The 15,544-nt window shown below is 41.6% G+C and overlaps 1 protein-coding gene across 2 annotated transcripts in view; it reads right to left on the minus strand.

Moving 5' to 3' along the window:
* The window catches only part of bach2b (BACH transcriptional regulator 2b), a 91,665-nt gene that overhangs the window by 75,640 nt on the left and 481 nt on the right, over positions 1–15,544 (minus strand). The window contains exon 1 of one of the 2 annotated variants that reach the window (XM_076084000.1): positions 799–887. The exons of the other annotated variant lie outside the window; for it this stretch is intronic. Within the exon in view, the coding sequence (XP_075940115.1) occupies positions 799–837 (39 nt within the window). The 5' untranslated portion in view covers positions 838–887. Of the gene's footprint in view, positions 1–798; positions 888–15,544 lie in introns of those variants that run through there. 2 annotated transcript variants of the gene reach the window in all.

Here is a 15,544-nt window from a genome sequence, read left to right on the forward strand (position 1 = left end):
AGAAGACTTGAGAAAAGCCGGGATAAGAGTTCTGACTTCATATACACACGAGAGCTGCCATAAAGAGATCTGTGGGCAGCGTGTCACCTTAAGAGTTATAGTTTCCCTTTTAACAAGCACATATTGAATGGGATATCTTGCCAGGGATCTATTATTAGAGGGTTCAAAATGTACGTTTCCTTCATTTATTCTTTACGAGTTTTAACGGTGACGACGAGGTTTGTTTGAAGATTTACACGAGCACGGGAGAGAACGAAAAAGACGCAGTTGGCTCAATTATCATTGAATATTAAGTCTACGACAGCTGCTATTCTAGCACCTGCAAAGGAAGTCAGAGAAGGAAGCTTTATTTCCTTTGCAACAGTTAGTTATAAATGGAAACGCACACAATTTATCAGTTTGGAACATTGTGGTTGTCACTTGTTGTCTGCGAGCGCACAGCGGTATTATCTGTCTTCAAGAACTTCAGAATCATCCGTTTTATTGGAAAGATTTTGATTCATAAAATCTTCTTTTTTTTTTTGATACTTCGAAACAGAAAGGAAAGCATGGCATTATTTTACAGCGATATAAATAAATGCATTTCGTTGCTGTTGGGAATGACATTTTGAATAAATAAAGATCATGAAGCAGTCAGACTGAATTTCTGTTTGTCTGCGTGTGTCACGAATGTTTGCCTCAGCTTCACGCTGTCTAACCGCAACAGGAAAAAATAAAAAGAAACAGATTTCCTGCCAACAGACAACAACGTCTTGACGTACAATGAACAGAAGTTTGAGTGCACACAGCGTTACTTACAGACTTGTCCTTCATCTTCCGACGGCGATTGGTGATCATTTATCCAGGGGGCATGCATATACAGTCACACTGACACGTCTACATCACCATCAGTCAGAAAGACACAGGTACATGACTGGCAGGTGGGTGGGGGCGGAGGGGTGGGTGGGGGGGGGGGGGGGGGGGGGGGGCGTCCCTGCAGCGTGAAAACAGACCTATAATTTATTATTTATTATATTAATGTATAACATAAATATTTGTATTTAATTTGTTAAACACCTGTAAACTATAGCTTTCAGTTTGATTGTTTCAGGAATTTTCTAGAATCAAGACTGATATGAAAAATAGGGAAGATTAAAATGCTTGTTAAAAATAAATGGGATTTGATTTTACAGTATTGCTGTTCTGGAAACTTTTAAGTTAATTTGCTTCTAAACAAGGGACATGCTTTTGTTTGTTCTGTTTAATTTAATTTGTTTGTAATTAATACATTTGAATTTCATTAAATCTTTCTTTTTAAATGTTTTTGCAGTGCAACCTCACAAATAGGGGCTACCGTATGTGTGATCCATTACCAGACTTTTCATATTACACACAAACCTTTCAATTCCAAAAACCTATTTTTCCCCCCTTTTCCAAATCTCCTCAGTAACAAAGAGTTTTAAATGTTAATTCTTTAAACTTTTATTTTTATATAAAAGAACAAAATTAGATTAAACTGAGTTCATTCTCAGATTTCTGATTTTAAACTCATGTGGCCCTAATCTTTAATCTTACAATTGCATCTCACAGTCTTCATCAGTGGATAGAGTTAGCACAGCTGTCATGAAAACTTTATCCACCAATGAAGACCATGAGATGCATTTGAAAGCTCTTGAAAAAGCTAGTAAGTGGACGTAAAAAGAGATATGTTTCATGTCAAAGTACCACTTCCAGGTTCAACAATTAACACTCAATTAAAGAACTAATTGAAAAGAAAAAGATAGATTAATCAGTGAGTAATCAAATAATTAGCTGCAGCCACAAATGTATTTTGAATCCATAAACTTATTTTCTTATCATTTCTTTTTGTAAATAAAAATAAAAATGTTAATATATTTTGATTGTATTTTTTTATTCAAATTATGTTGTAAAATTATAAGAAAATTAGATTTTAGAAAAGAAATACCCTAACATCTGTGGCTGCACCTAATTATTTTAATCTCTTTTTGATTTAATACGTCAATTGAGTGCTCATTTATTTTGTTGTTTTGACAAGAAAAATGTCAATTTAAGGTTTCCAGAGCTTTCAACCACATCTCATGGTCTTCACCGGTCAATAAAGCTATCATGATAACTGACTAACACTGTTTTTTAAAAAGATGACGATAATTCCCAAAAAATCGAAAATTGCTGTCTTCCAACTGCTTATCTCGACTGCCATGTGTGCCGCTGAGGAAATGTATTCTGTTACCGGTACAAATCAACCCAACACTGAATCCGATTCATTTGGTATTAGCGTAGACGTCTGCCTCATCGTGTCTTATTCAGCAATTCATGAAACAATGACACAAGTGGAATGACTGTCGACTGTCTGACATGATTACGTTTGAGTCTAGACTGCAGTGAGAGCAAACAGCACTGTGGTTCACTTTCATTTTCAAATCAGTCGTGAAATCTCTTTATTTCGCCCCGTTCTCCTCTTGTTCGGTGTCCACTGAACAGCTGTGCGTTTGCGACACAGATATCGCGATGTCTGGAGAAAGCTGCCGAGCGTATAGTGCCACCGATGAGCCTGTTTGTGGTTCTTGTCGCTCTCGGAGGAGGATGAGATAGACTGTGAGAGCTGGCTTCAAGCGCAGCGTAAACGTTCCTCTCGTACACATGTGCAAACAGCCATCAGAGTGAGACCGGGCAGCACTTGCTAAGCATGATGGGAACCAATTTGCTCCCCCCCCCCTCCAGATGCAACCCTCTGAGTGAGATGAAAAGGGAAGCTGCGCTACTGTAATCCATCTAAATGGCCGGCTCCTGGAACCTTTCATGCAGCCATGACTACTGATCCCCGCTCTCACCGACTCTCCCTGCGTCTGCCTTTGTTTCTCCATCTTTCCTCCTCTCTGTCTTTTACGGGAACGCCTCTGTAACTAAACTTTAAACACAAAGCTCCCGCTGATGATTCTGTGTTGTCTTAAAGGGACAGTGTGTAGCATTTAGGGGGATCTATTAATAAGTATGGTTTCTGTTTTGTATAGCCACCTAAAAATCGGAATTGTTGCGTTTTTGTGAGCTTAGAATGAGATGCTAATGTCTACATACATTGTGGGTCCTCTTCACGGAGCCGGCCGCCATGTTGCTACAGTAGCCCAGAACGGACAAACCAAACACTAGCTAGATAGGACCATTCACGTTTTTTAACGTTTTTCGCATCGCCCATCGTGGTTTTCCTACGCGCTTGGCACACAGGGAAAGTTTCAGTCGGTTGCAATCTGCAACCTCCCCCGCTGGATGTCGCCAAATCCTACACACTGCGCCTTAAAATAGAAAGACTTTATCAGTACAGACCATGATGTGCCCGTAGTACAGAGTATCAAACCTTGTTCACAGTGCATCTTCTAGTAGCAAACGGAAGTGAAGCCGAGACATCTGTATAGCCCCCCTGGTGGCTGGCTGTTCATTTAGGCACCGCTTGATTCGTTATGTTTTCTATGAGCAAAGCCCGCAGCTTAAACGTTAATATCGCAGTCGATCATGTTCGTTCAACTGTGGGAAAAGCAGTTTACACATGTCAAAGCCACAAAATAGAGAGCAAATGCGAACAAGTACCCTGTCAAGTGAGTAGAGAGTCAAACAAACACACACACACACACACACACACACACACACACACACACACACACTCACACACACTCACAATGGAAGGTGATAAGTGGGTACCACTGCTTCAAAAGTGCCTGACTGCAAGGGACCAATCTAGACTGAGACAACTTCTCATGTGGAGTCGAACCACTTAAGACTCTAATCTAATTTCCTGGAAACAGAGGACAAAAAAATATTCTTATTTAAACCTTTAAAATCAAACATAGGAGTAACGGGTTTAAAAGTCAGAGGCAGGCTTGTTTTGACATGCTTGGCTGACACAGATCTTGTGACTCAGTGTCAATGGCGGACCGTCCAACAACTGCAACTTGTTGACCTTTCACCGTCTGTCCTTCATGACACTGGCCCGGCCGGTGGAGCGCATGTGACCGCTGCAGGTACACAACAACAGTCAGCTGCCTCACTGCGGAGCCGATGCGGGTTAATAGGGTTCACACTGCCCCACTGCAAACTCACCAGGGCTCACACTGACCGCATGTTTATTTTACCTATTGTGAATGTCACACCGTTAAAACCATCTTTTATTACTTGAGACTGTTGGGAGAATCAGTAACTGCTGGCTATCAGACGTCAACATCCGTCTTCTTACGCCCATAAAACGTTGTGCTCCGGGGTCACTTCCTCTCGTTACTCGGGATTACATTCTAACACCTCTTCCTAACGAGCGAGCGAGCGAGCGCACTCTGGCAGATAGAGCTGGAAAATTTGATTTTGATACATAGAGCGAGGGGGTGTGGTTTTTTTCTAGCGCCGTTGTGATTTCTCCATCCGCAAAATGAGCAAGTCTCTTGAGAAAATTATGATAGTTATGAATAAATAACTTCATTTTTATAAAATCATTTCCTCAGCTAGAATGATTCGTTTATGTGATTTGTAGACTGGAGGGAAAAAGGAAACGTCAAAGTTGTCAAAGTTGTCGGGACGCCAGCGTCGATTTTTGGAAAATGAAAATAGGTTGGAGGTGGAGCTAGAGAGCGACATTTTTTGTCTTTTTCTTACTTACTCAGTTAGTCTCTCTTGGAGTATAACATTCTGGGCTAATTCTGTAGCACATAATAATAATACATGTCAATGTGACAAGTTGGAAAACATGCATTTTTATAAGTTAAGGAAAATAGTAATTTCATGGTCTATTGTGTGGAATGTAATGTGATTGAGAGGATCATTCATAGATAACTTTACGATTTACGGAAACCAGGAGTTAAAACACATCACACATGAATACGTGGTTGAGATAATAAGATTGTGTTTTCTTGCATCGTTTGTTTTGTTCTGAATTGTGTAGTTGGATACGTAGTGTTAAACTGATCTACATAGTGGTCTTGATCTTGAGTCTGAGATCGATTGCTTTGGTCTCCACCCACATATCTCGGGGAAATCGCGATCTTTTCCTCATTGCAGTAAAGTTCTTGCTGAGGAAAAACATCATATCACTCGTGATTATTTATCCCCCTTTTTTCAGGTATGTTGTGGATTTTAAACAGCGTTAACATGTCGGTATGAATCTGCTAACATGGTCCTATGTTTTAAGAGAATGTTGTTACATTTTTGGGTACTTTAGAGCTAAGTTTTACAGAGAGTACTGTAGTGTGTGTAACTTACGTGAGTTCCCGCGTGTAATAGTAGCTGCGTCTACTGCCACCATTTTGTGAATTCACATGTACACAGACGGTAATATTTAGTAGTGATATTTTATTTGTTTTATCTGTAGAATATGTTTTATGCACTTTGAGAGTTTTAACAGTACTGAATGTAAGCTAGTTTGTGCTCGGGGAAATATCTAAAGTAATACTTTGAATAGTGTTTAACATAAATAGTGTATGTACTCTCTACTCTCCTGTAAATCTCTTCCTGTGTAAATGATTGTATTTTTGTACAAACGATTGCAGTAAAGTTCTTGCTGAGGAAAAACATCATATCACTCTCGTGATTATTTATCCCCCTTTTTTCAGGGGTACAACATCAACATTTAGCTTTTTTTGTTGTGAAACCTTTGGTACGAATTATACTTTCCGTATTCAGACGGGCCAACATGCAACTACTACGTTGTGAAAGTGAATCTTAATGTTGTGAGGTGAAACAAAACAACTTTAGGTTCAAGCAACGCAACGTCTGAAACACGGCGTTAGTTAAGTGTGCAAATTGCGTAACAACATTTTTTTGTTTGACGCGGGACACAAACTACGGCCTCCTGGGTGAAAGTCCTGAGTGTGTTTGTCCCCTCCATCGACCCCAGGCCTTTACCGCCCATTTTACATACCCATACCATTTTACACGCTCATTCACTTGAAATTACAGGATGAAATCAGCTTTAAGCTGGCTGTCAAGTATCCGCGCACACATCGCTCCCCCACAGGAACGGCTGTGTACGTGGACTCGACCCAACACATAAGACTTTCATGTTTTCCATTCCACATCTGTGAGTGTGCAACGAATGGAAAACCCATCGGGGTAAACGTCATGCTCTCGGTTTTTAATGCTTTGATTTCACTGCTTTTTTTTCTTCTCAGAATTAATGTTCCCCTTTCTTGCCCCTTGTCCTCAGCCATTAAAGAAGAAAAAAAACACCATCATTAGGAAAAGTACGAGGCACAGTGGGACACTAGAGTGCACAGACAGGATCTCCACCTATGACTGCCTGCTGTGAAATGGCAGGAAGCCACCGCCGGCAAATCCTGCTGATCTCGTTGTAAGCTTACTGTTTTACAGTACAGCACAGGGGCTCGGTACAGGAAGTGGGCACATTATTGCACGTCCACGCCCACAACCCCCCCCCTCGCCTCTCCCCTCCCACCACTACGCTAACCCCCCTCCCAACCACCTGTGCTGGTCTCACAGGATGTCCCCCCCCTTCCAACCCTCTTCTCCTCCCTCAGACGAGCTCCTCTACAGCTGCACTGTTTCACCAAACCACACACTGCACACGCTTTGTTGTTTTACACTCCATTGCCTTGACAACGTCAGAGAAGGAGATGTGATTGGGTTTACTGTAAACCGTCTCAAAACACATTAAGTCGTTAAGAGGGGGGTCCACCCTCCACCCAAAAACAAGACACAAATCTAATAGACCTCTCAAGCCATGCAGAGTCATGATAATATGAACACTGTTTCTGGATGATTCTTAATTCAAAGCAACGACGGTGATGAGCGTTAAACAATATTATAATGTGCTTTTTCAAGCATTTTTCAACCGCGTCTGTGGTTAGGTATAGGTTACAAAAGTACTTGGTTAGATTTAGATAACAAAAGTACTTGGTTAGGTTAAGGTAACAAAAGTACTTGGTTAGATTTAGATAACAAAAGTACTTGGTTAGGTTAAGGTAACAAAAGTACTTGGTTAGATTTAGATAACAAAAGTACTTGGTTAGGTTAAGGTAACAAAAGTACTTAGTTAGGTTAAGGTAACAAAAGTACTTAGTTAGGTTTAGCTTACAAATGTACCTGGTTAGGTTTAGTAAAAGATCTTGGTTGGGTTAAAATAAGTGTTTGTTATCTATCTTCAGTTCCGTACGCAAGTCAATCTACATTGCGTACTTGACGAAAGTTAAATACATTACAAAACTTTATTGAATGTCAAGTCAACTGCTGCTGGTCATTCACTCGACAACTACCAAGCTAGCTGCTAATCAGTACCTGTCAGGAAATGATGCGAAGCGTGACATAGTTTAGAGCAGTGGTTCCCAAACTTTTTCTGTCAAGACCCCCTTTGATGATATAGGAACATTGGACACCCCCCCCCCCCCCCCGCAACCCGACCCCAAATTTGTCTTGGTTTTTAATGAATTGCATTATAATGCATGAACTGTATAAAATATTTTTGCGCTTTAGACCAGTCACAAATCTGTCCATCTTTGTACATACTTCCTTCTCTTATCTTTATCTTTCTCTGTCGCTCCGTATCTTTCTCGCTCTGTGTCGCTGTGTGTCTCTCTCTCGTTCGCGCTCCCTCACTCTCTCTCTCCCTCGCTCGTTCGCGCTCTCTCGCTCGGGCGCGCGCTCGCTCTCGCTCTCGCAGGTTTTGCCACAGTCGGTCTGTGACATGAGCCGCTCTGGTGGCGTGGTTGGAACACAGTGCATGTCACGTCGGTTATTTTATATTGTTTTACCGGTGTATGTGTGCGTCTGTGTGTGTGGGTTGGTGATGAAGCCGCGACCCCCCTGTAGTACCACCGCGCCCCCCCTAGGGGTCGCGACCCCCACTTTGGGAACCACTGGTTTAGAGGAAGACGACTTCGTTGGTCTTTTTGAAGAGAAGGTCCATACAATCTATTCTTTTGTTTCTAAGATCAAAATAATACACAGTGGTATTTTCTTTTCTAGAAGACAAATAGTTGGCTGAGTGTGTGATACTGCTGAGTGGAAAGAATTTCCTCCTGTAGTTTGTGCGATTTACAGGGTTCACGTTAATTAGTGACATTTTGTTGTAGCGCGAGTGAACGGTTCCTTTAGAAATGGATGTTGTGCCGTAGAGTTCATGATCTTATGTTATTGTCAGGTTTGCAACCGTGCAGCGATAATGAACTAATGCATGAACCACGAGCATTCCTCATTGTCATCTGTGACTATTTGTCTGTCTGTCTATGTGAGCTCACAAAGCAAACAAGAGATCACATGGAGTACCGTAGTGATCAATAGTCATCCCAGGGCCCTCCCCTCCTTCACTAAAACAATGACCTCACTAGGAATCCGCTGATTGTTTGAAATACCTTCCTCTACTCCGAGGGATTGGGGGGGGGGGGGGGGGGGTCCGTGACTGTGATGTAACTCAGGAAGACTCATCGGAAAACACAGACAATGGCTTTTGGTCGGGAAGTGAGGAATCTGAGGTCGATGCTGAAGGTAGGATGTGCAAAAAAAATGATGTGCCAGTCTGATACAGGACTCAGAAGCCAATGCTGAAGATAAGAATCCAAAACGTAACATTTGCATAACGTACGTGTTTTGTAATAAAGATACGTCTAACAACATATATTTTACAGCTGACAGCGGATATGTCATTAAGAAATGGTATAAAGCTTTATAAAAATAAAATTTGAATGATTATTTTCAAAATAAACTGCATCGAACTTGAGGTTGGCTGTTCGTTCTTGACTTTTGGAAACGCAGTTGACACAATCTACACTCAAGGTCCGCTGATTCTGGACTTTTTTCGACCGTATCACATGGTCTTCATCAACAGACTTCTATCCCTTTGTTAAAATAAAAAGGGCAGTTTATGGATTTGTACTTCCTGCTTGAGCATTCAGCAAACATACACACCACAACAGATATATGATATTTGATCATGGCAGAGAACAGTGAGGATTGCAACAACAATGGCAACATTTTCACTGTTGCATTGTGCACTTCAACAGAACCAAATGGAGTCACATAAGGATATGAGCTCAAACTTCAGAGGAAGAAGCACACAACAGCATTCTTCTGCCTGTGCAGGACGGGGGGACGGGAGGGGTCGAAACCGACTTTTTTCACTCTAACGTCATCTACACAGATGTCATATATTTAGAGAAAAATAATAACTGTATTCTGTCAGTTGTTTTTACAGGTGTGCTCAGCTTGTTAGAGTCTTTTGGCTAAAAGCAGAAGAACCACAACTTAGTGCGTTTTCTAATCGCTAGAGAATGCAACTTTTTCAGTCTTTAGCGAAGGAGTTTAAGTAACTCTGAGGTCTAAGTTATCACTTTACCACCGAGTGGTATAGGCACAATCGCTCTCGCAATTTGTTGAGTTTGGACGTCTACTTTACTGTACACTGTGTGTGTGTGTGTGTGTGTGTGTGCGTGTGCGTGCATGTGAACTTCGAGCTCCAATTGTGTAAGCTCGTTGTGCAACTTTTATGTTCTGGTGGAACTGGTGGAGCATATTTTGAGTTTTCAAGCTTGTATAGTTTCTATTCTTTAATTCTTACTCGTTCTGTTTTTTATACTTAATTAATTTACTACTTGTTTTTTTACTTTTCTCTATGTACTTATTGTTCTGCAACTCCTGATTTTCCATTCTGGGGATCATTATCTTATCCTACTACATTTACTTTGACTTTACTTAACTCTTACTATACGTGCTGATTTGTTGATTTTGAGGTCTTAATGACAGCAAATTCTTTTTAATTATTTTATATTTTACTTCATAAAATAACTTTAAATACATTTATCATGATTAAGTAACTTTTTTGTTCTTTTTTCTCTATACGTATTAGTTAGCAGCATATCTCAAAACCAAACTTCCCTTCCCTGAAGTCCACACAAGCAAATAGAGTGTTAGACTGTATTTCCCCGGTGTAACACCTGATGTTAATTTAAACACTAATAGCAAAATACTTTTGCCAACTAAACCCATGCTCTGCTTTATAACTGCGGTGGTTACGTCGGAGCAAGCGACTAACACGCCTGGAAATCTTTAAGTGTATTTCACTGATGTTTCTGGACAGCGCACTCGAGTGTGCCTTTCAGGGGTGGATTTAGTGAAGTGTCGTTTTTTAAATCAATATAGTGGCAATTTCACAACGGAACTGTCCAACTGACAACAGAAGAAAATGACCGGGTAACTGGGGCCACATGAGTAGCTCTGCCTTAACTTTATTCGAGGAGCTGGATCATTTTGCCCAATCCATCTCAAAAAGACAGCCGATTTTCAAAGTTACGCCTCCTCAAGTGTGTGTGTTTGGTGCATTGAACTAAACTTTTACTTTTCACTGAAACTAAATTGAAATCCAAAGAGAGGTTTAAATGGAATCTTTCTTCATTTGAAGCAAGTTTTTAAAAGGATTGGTGCAACGTGATTTCCAGATAAACAGTGATTGGATCAGGTTTGAAAAAACGAATTCTTGTTTGGTGCAACCGAGCCTTCGTCTCAGAGGCTCGCTTTAGACAGACCTCTGCAATGCTCTCCAGTCCCTTGCCAGTAGTAGTAGTAGTAGTAGTAGTAGTAGTAGTGCTGCACTAATCCAATCCAAACAGGTCATCATTACACTGCGCTAAATGTTTTCTCTGCATTCACCGAACGCCACTTTACACACACGGCTCATTCTTCTAAACTGCCTCAATGGCTACTAAACCTCCTGCCCTCCCTCTTTCCACCCTTTTCCAATGTTGTATTCTTGCAAAGCTATTAGGACCAGATGTGCATCATTCTATTAGCTCGGTCGCAAAAGTGACGGGCGACCGCGGGAAGGCCCGCTAAAGAGGGAATCGGCTCAAGAGGTCAGAGGGCGAAGCTCTCCGCTGGAGAGTCATCCTAAAAGGTTTGACGCAGGGTGACTTGCATGTCCTGGGAATTTATTACAGGCAACACACACACACACACACACACAAAAAGAAAACCCCCAAAACAAAACAAGCCTGTGGTGTTTTAGATTTGATAGCTTCTTGGCAAGTGTCTCCGCTGAGCGGTCGAACACACAGACAGGCACCGAACGCCGCAACCGAGGGCTGACGGCAGCTGGGTCTGCCGGGATAATGCAAATCTGATTTCACGTTGGTGAGCGGTGGTGCCGGGCGTGCGTCACCGCCGCGAACGGCGGGAAGAAGACGAATGAGCGGCCGAGGAGGAGAAGAAGGGATCACAAAAGAGAGAGCGAGAGAGGAGGGGGGGAGGAAACAATAGCCCTTGGTGTAACGTGCGGCAGGATCTTAGATTTCTCCCAGCACTGCTGTTCCATCGACGCCTCACACTGGCAGCAGCCCAGTCAAACATGCCTTTGTGCTGACGTAGGAGAGCTATGGGAACATGTTGTTTTTTTTCTGGCCAAGGCACTGACTTTGGATGTTTGAGCTGAGCTGAGCTGGTGGGGGTTACTCAAATATCCTCAGTGATGCAAACACTCCTTTAATGATGCAGAGAAAAAAGGGGAAAAGCGGCGACGGGGATTTGCGGCTTTTTTCCCGTTCATTTCTTTAAAGAGGGTTCGCTTTTGTTTTTTTTCTACGATTCATAAGAATCCAAAAAGGATGCTGGTTTCAGCACCTTAAGGGGCTGCTACGGTCCCCACAAAGAGAGATGCAATTTCATGAATCATTAACCCGCAAGTGCTTGGTTACTTTTGAACACAAGCGGGCGGCTCCTTTCGTCATCACCATTTCAATTAGCTTGATAGGAACATTTAAAAAAAAAAAAAAACGTGATTACCACGGGCTCAGCGGAAAGCTGGAGGAGCTATAGCCCTGGATGGTACAGTTCAGAGTGGAAAGCATGAGGGGGGGGGGGGGGTCATATGGAGGGGATCCTGTTGCCGTGTGGGATTTCAGCTGTGGCTGGGAACCCGGAGGGACTCATTATGTCGAGATCCCCCCAAAAACAGCCTCGCTCAGACTGGGACATGTTCCCAAGCCGAGCTCAACTTGTTATATAACAACAACATTGACTTGTGTTTTCTTTAAAAAAATAAATAAAGGACGACATGCGGGGTCTCGCCTCATTTATTTTGATTGACTTGCAGTTGTGACAGAATGTTGAAATGGAGGAAGCTTCGAAATTTTTTGTGCATATTTTTTGTTGTTGTTACAAATTGTGGATGTTTTAGTCAAACATGCCAAATGGAAGTTGTAGCATTGAAGTCATTGAGTAACATTGAGTAACATTGAGTAACATTGAAGTCATTGAGTAACATTGAAGTCATGTTTGCGTTATTTTTTTCTGGGAATTTAGGGGTTTTGGCAACTTGGGGGGAGTTTGATTAAAACCTACCATGGTTGGTAGGTTAATTAACTTTAACAGCATTTTGACCGTCATTGAATACACAGAAAATAACTGCAACGTACTATAAAGAATTTGTGCATGCCGTCGTAGAGGATCAAGTTTCGTATTACTTCATAATTGCTGTCATTGACTTTTTTTTTTGCACATTATAACTTTCATAATGGATTATAATCACCGTTAATATATAACGACGAATATATAAGTGGTCATTGTTTGCTTCAAGTAAAGCGAAAAAATAGTAACTGATCCAAACCCACATCACTAATGAGACTTTTAAAGGGGACATGTAATGCTTATTTTCTGGTTCACAGTTGTATTTGGGGTTTCTACTAGAACATGTTTATATGCTTTAATGTTCCATAAACACATTATTTTTCTCCTGCTGTCTGTCTGAATATACCTGTATTCATGCTCTGTCTGAAACGCTGGGTTTTCGCGCCCGTCTCTTTAAGCCCCCTTCCGGGAAAAAAAGCACAGTGTGCTCTGATTGGTCGGCGTTTTCCCATTTTCCACATCTGCGCTGTTGCCATCTTCGTGGATTGAGCTGCGATTAATAATCACAAGCGAGGGCCATGGAGGTCCCAATTATTGCAATATGGGAACTTTTAAATGCAGCTTTGACACCAAGTGAAGTGGCAGAACTTCGAGAGGGGGAATTCAAAAAAGGTGACGCAACAACTGGGCAATAGCTTTATATAGTTGTTTACTGACATTCTGTGAAATCATATTATTTATTATATGCGATAATACACTCATATTTTTGTATTTATTATTCTGCCTAAATGAATCATTCTTATGGAATTTTAATCAGACGTAAACAGTAGCTTTGCTTGTAATGCATGACACACTTCATCAATTTGATTGTTTGTTTAATGGCATTTTGCATACATAGCGATACTGTAACTCAATAGTACATCAATGGCGTAAAAGTATTCTTATTCCCATTTCGATACCGATTTCAATAATGGCCTTGCCCTAGAGCGATGACAGTATTGTATTGTTGTGTAAGAAGTAATGCTGAAATATCATAAAAAGACATATTTCCAGAAGATGAATAAATGGGAGATAAAGAATGACTGGACATCAACGGAGAGGTATCCTCTGGATGAATGTACCAGCTGAGGAATGCCTCCAAAAAAAAAACCGCCATTACATGCGAAGTCTTAAAATAATCGGTCTAAATCAGAGGTTTTCCAGCAAGACAAAACACAACACAAGCTAAATTCTCTATTTGCAAAACGTTAAATGTCTTATTGCAGACTGAAAAACATTGCACAAATGCACCGACATATGAATCACTGACCTATTAAACAGATAATAATACACAAGAAAAATGTTCTATGCCACCAAGGTCAAAATGTGATTGCATTCCTGTCTTTATTGACGGACAAAGAAAACTCCGTGAATAAATATCACTCGATATTTCACATGGCAATCTATAAGCAGGACAAACAAAGCGCTGGCAGATACGATGAAGTGGCATTTTAAGCCCGACTGAGTCACTGTGGGGTTTACACACACTTTTGGACCCCCCACCCCCTCCCCCTTAAAATAAGCAGTGGATTGCCACGCATGGGGAAAAAAAAAGAAAGGCAGCGGGGCTACTGTACAGAACAAAAGGTTCTCCCCTGCGTAAAAACATGCGCATGAGTGCTGTACACGCACGTGTTGTGAAAGCCAGAGCGGTGCCACAGAACGACCAAACGTGTAGTCATTTTCTTCTCTTTTTTTGAAATGCCAATATTACTACGACACCTTCAGCGTGCGCTAAAAAAAAACACATCTACAGCTCGGGCTCGTGCAGCCCGATGATTAGCGGCAGAATTGCAGAGAAATAACGGCGGCACAAAACGCGACGCATCACAGTCGAGGAAGGGGGGTGATGCTGCGATCCCCTCAGCTCGGTGCCATCATCATCATCACCACCATCATCATCATCGCGTTGCATCAGCACAAACAGACAAAGAGGCTGCGATGCCGTGGATGTCACTAACCCCCCCCCCCCCCCCCGCCCCCACCCCCGCAAAATGCTGTATCACCGCATTAAATGGCAGCATCACACTGCACTCCCTTATGATTTTCGGGCGCACCTCATCGCGAAGTGGCACACGTGGCGATCAAACTATAGTATCCCAAAATAAAACACAATTCATTCCGCCTTTTTTTGTGGATCTTTAATTCTAAACAAAGCTAAACTGTGTCAAAAAAAACCAACACACACAAGTCACACTGAATAAGGGTATCTGTAATGGCTCACGTGCGTCAAAGTGGGTTGTTAAGGGATTGTCAACGAAAGAAATATGTTTCCCTCCACATAACTCTTTTATTTATTTTATTTATATCGACTTGTGAGACCTTATCATCACCTCGCACCGCAGCATAATTCACCACCACATCGCTGGCTCCTACATAACATAAGACTGACATGGACTGACTAAGCCACTGCTGCAGCACACCATGCACATGACAATGCAGGACCGCGCGTAAAGGCGCAGCTGTTTTGATGCACACAGTCACCACTTGATTGATTCACAAAAAACAAAAACAACAAAAGAACGTGTTCTTTTATTTACGGCAAGTCGATGGGAGAAGCGCTCGCTTTTTGTTATGATTTTTACATAAGGGGTTAATGATAATGAAAATATGGGTTCTTTAACGACACCGTCGAGCGGTTGAGACGATTCTATTGGCTGTCGGAGCAAACAAGGCTCATCCTTACACAGCAAATATTTTGATGATTTTTTTTTTTCATGTGGAATAATGAGCAGGTGATGACATCATTTCAGATTGGGAAAGAGCAGAAAAAGTGCAATGCATAATCATAATAGTACCAATAATAGGCATTCTATTCAGCTGCAGATTCATTTGATGAATGTACATATAGTGAGTGAGGGAGGTGTTTAATTAATGACGCTGCAAGTGACAGACAGCGACTTCTTTTATGGGATTTTATTTTGTTTTTTTTGTGCTCGTAGAAGCAGCGGCATGCCTGACCCTCCTCCGGGATCACCGACGCATATACTTTATCAAAAACCCCAGAGAGCAAAAAAAAAACAAAAAAAAGGAGCGCATATTGAGTCAAAACATAACAGGATGTGGTACAGAGTTGCGTTTCACTCCTGAACCCGCGTTCACACCCCGACACATATACACTCTTTCAATATTCGCACCGCCGCCAAAAAAAAAAGCTTTCAAGAGTCATGCGGTTTTCTAC

Source organism: Anarhichas minor, unplaced genomic scaffold (assembly GCF_050575085.1).
Source record: "Anarhichas minor isolate MPS153535 unplaced genomic scaffold, ASM5057508v1 ptg000136l, whole genome shotgun sequence".
In the NCBI taxonomy this organism is placed as follows: domain Eukaryota; kingdom Metazoa; phylum Chordata; class Actinopteri; order Perciformes; family Anarhichadidae; genus Anarhichas; species Anarhichas minor.